This window comes from Poecilia mexicana, unplaced genomic scaffold (assembly GCF_051168715.1).
Source record: "Poecilia mexicana isolate PSO_F unplaced genomic scaffold, ASM5116871v1 scaffold_11, whole genome shotgun sequence".
NCBI lineage: Eukaryota > Metazoa > Chordata > Actinopteri > Cyprinodontiformes > Poeciliidae > Poecilia > Poecilia mexicana.
In genome coordinates, this window is record NW_028263380.1 from 13862928 (window position 1) to 13866507 (window position 3580).

General features: G+C 41.8%; 1 protein-coding gene across 1 annotated transcript; it reads right to left on the reverse strand.

Moving 5' to 3' along the window:
• Positions 1-1910: 1910 nt before the first annotated feature.
• LOC148156427 (uncharacterized) lies at positions 1911-3349 on the reverse strand. The gene has a single exon (XM_088009957.1). It carries the CDS (start codon positions 2679-2681, stop codon positions 1911-1913), a length of 771 nt encoding a protein of 256 aa, XP_087866083.1. The 5' UTR covers positions 2682-3349.
• Positions 3350-3580: the final 231 nt, after the last annotated feature.

Consider the following 3580-nt stretch of genomic DNA (forward strand, 5'->3'; position numbering starts at 1 on the left):
GAAGTGACAGTACAGCTTCAGCTTACCACAGAGTTCATCCGTGTCCACATTGCTGTAAAAAGACAACAAAAGAGGAAGATTTAAATGCAATGAAAATCTGCAGGATTTCACAATTAGAGGGGGAAATACCCGTACAGGCAATTATTTCCCATCTGATAAACTCTTATTTTAGACAAACTGATAGGAGAAATGATGTGCAGACAAGACGAAGGGAAGAAACTCTTTCCAGAATATATTTAATATATTTTTTACATAAATTCTCAATTTTATGAGATCTGAAAGCAACAGTCCTAAAAGAAAAGAAGCTAAAAACAATAGGTGATTGCAAAATGACACAATCTGTCTTTTAGTCATCGTTTAAGCCCTTCAGATACATTTGAGATATATAAAACATTTCCTTTTTTATAGTGACAGGAACTGAAGATGTAAACTTAAACTCTGCTCGACAGAAGCTGCAGCCAGTGTTGTAGTACTCGAGAACGGTCTTGGTCTCGAGACCATTTATTGATGGTCTCGGTCTCGTCTCGGAAAATAATGCCGGAGGAAATCCACTGCAACGGGAACAGGCTGAGAACAGAGGCAGCGATTCGGCACAAGGTAAGTCAATACATGTGTGTTGATGTGCGTTTATGTTATATGGAGTATGAAATTATTTTTAGGCAACTCCTTAGTTTTTGTTTATGTGACAATTATATAAAATACATTTAACATGCAGTCGGAGCGATACAGAGCACGGTAATTTAAAAACAGCCGAGAGCAGCAATGCTCCAAACCACACAAGAAGTCAGTCAGATTAAGGTCCAAAACCTTCGCTTTACAGCCATTTAAGTGGCACCGACCCACATAAAAAACCCACAGAACAAATGGTGCAAACCACATATTTCCCGAATCCCGAATATATGATTATCTACCTTTGCTGTTTCATAATTATTATCCACGTTAGAGTGAATTTTTCCACTTGACTGCTATAATCTGTTCTTGCGTTACACAACGTAATTTCTCTTTTTTTCCCTCTGAGATTCTGCTTAGAAAATGAGGTTATGAAGTTACATCCTCCTGCTGCTTTTTGTTTTTAAAATGGTTAACAGTTACTGTGGGCAAATCCAGCAAGGACCAAGTGAAAAACTCCATCTCTAACACAGAGTGACCTGTGCACCGGAAGCAGGCTATGTGGAAAAACAAATGCGGAAGTGCTAAAACGGAAGTCCGTGGCATATACCCTATTAACCTTCCTCTGGTGTTAGCTTTCTCCTGCCATCTGTAGTGTTAGCGGGTCATTTTGGACCCGTGTATTAAATCAGCCATAAAATGCCCTAAAAACAATCTTTTATCATTCAATGTTTTTCTTAACTCTTGTTTAGCTGGTTGGGCTCCCTTATCCATGAAAAGATTGGTTTTAATATTTTTTGTGGCCCCCTGGGCCTTTGTTTTAACAAAATACCCCTCGTTTTCAATGTCTAAAAAGTGGTCAAATGAACCTTAAGAGAAGAAGGCAACAAAATAATCAGTTGTTCTGTTACCTGAGTGTAACTGAGAGATATTAAAACACATTTCTTAAATGTTCAACAAAAAAAAGATTTTAATTTTAATATTATCAAATATAGCAACATCTATGGTGTTTCGGGTCATTTTGGACCCGTATATATTTACTTCAAGAAAAGGGCAAAAACAAGTCTTTTTTTTCCCCACACAATAGAACTTTAATACAATATTTAACAATATGAAAAACAGAACAGTCATAAATAATAACAAATTACAATAAAACAAAGATTTGCAAGGTCAAATAAACAACCAATTGAGAAAATCACATCAAAAGAAATCAAGTACCTGTTCTATAAATACTCTGTGCAAAGAACATGCCTGTGTGTGTGTGTGGGGGGGGTGGGGTGGGGGGGGGTGTGTGTGTGTGTTTAGATGCATGTGTTGCAAAAAGTGACACTTTTAGTGTGTTCTTTACAGATATATTTGTTGCAGGTGAAGCACACTATGTAGGTTTCTCTGTCCATATTGCTAGGGCAGACCTGACACCTCTTTCTTTTTGAGCGAGGTGGTCTCACTGGCATTGTGGCTGTGGATGGAGTGCTTGAGGCAGGGCTGGCTGCTGAGGGGGAAGGTGATGCTGATGCTCTTCTTGTTGCTGTGGATGTGGATGGCGTGTTTGGTGACCACTGCAGCTGTCTGACCAAGTCTGCAGCAGCTGGCTCTCGGGGCACCCGTTCCCGTTGCTCAATGTGCGGCCTGACAAGGGAATTCCCGAGCTCCTCAAGAAACATTCTCCGCTTGGTGTTTTGGGTTGAATTCCACCCTTGGTGAATATGGGTCCACAACACAAATGCATTGTATGCAGACACATTGAGGATGTTGTAAAACACAACCATTGGCCATCTCCTGGTCATTCGCTGGCAAGTGTAGGTGGCAGTCAGCTTGTCCAGATTGTCCACTCCTCCTTTGTTTTTGTTGTAGTCCAGGATGATTATGGGCTTTTTGTCACTTCCTGATGACACGGCAGCATCTTTGTGAAGAGTGGACATCAGTATCACATTCCGTCGTTTTTTTGGACAGTATGAAACAACAGTGGTGGTATCTGTGAAAACAAATTTGGAGGAAAGTGGAGCCCTGTCCTTCACCAGCAACATTTCAGCAGGCAGCTCAGGTTTATTTTTTTTTACTGTGCCCACCATGGTGAGTTTCCTCCTGAGAAGTTCTTGTCCAAGGTCATAGCTGGTAAAAAAAACTGTCACAAGTGATGTTGTGACCCTGCAGTCCAGTAGTCAAATCGAGGACTACACGTTTTCCTTGGTTTTTTTCAGGGATGCCGCTTGCAGATTTGCCTGTGTAAATCTGTAGGTTCCACGCATAGCTTGTTTTAGCATCACAGGCTGCCCAGATTTTTATGCCATATTTGCCTGGCTTGCTAGGCATGTATTGCCAGAACGGGCATTTTCCTCGGAAAGGGAGAAAACGTTCATCCACTGTCACCTCTGGCCCTGGGTTGAACATCAGTGGAAGGAGTTGCACCCATCTCTCCCAAACATCCCTGATGGGAGCAAGCTTGTCAGATTTTGCTCTGGTGTCTCGATTGTCAAATCTGAGGACTCTTGAGATCATCTGAAAGGTCCGAAGAGACATTGTTGCCCGGAAAATATTTCTGCCCGTTGATGCATCCCAGAGACTCTCAGTTGCCTCATTGCTGGATCTGTAAACTCCAGCAAGGAGGAGAACACCAATGTAGGCATCCAGGTACGTCTCATCAATGTCTTTCCAAGTGTTGCCATGGACTTTTTTCCCCTCAAGGTTTGTCATAGCAATTATGACTTTTTTTAGTGACAATGGCAAAAAATGATCAAAGCACGTCTTGATGTCACTTACTCTTGTCACAGCAAACCTTGTGACCCCAGGGGTCATTTTGATGATGTTTGCAGCAGCTGTCCTTCCATGCACATCAGGAGGAACTGTGCTCCAACGGATGTTGCCACGTTTGGATTGGAATGATTCAGCAGGAGCAGCTTCAGCACCAGTGACCTCCTCTTCAGACTGATCAGTTGTGTCTGTTTCTTCCAATTGGTACTCCACATCATCT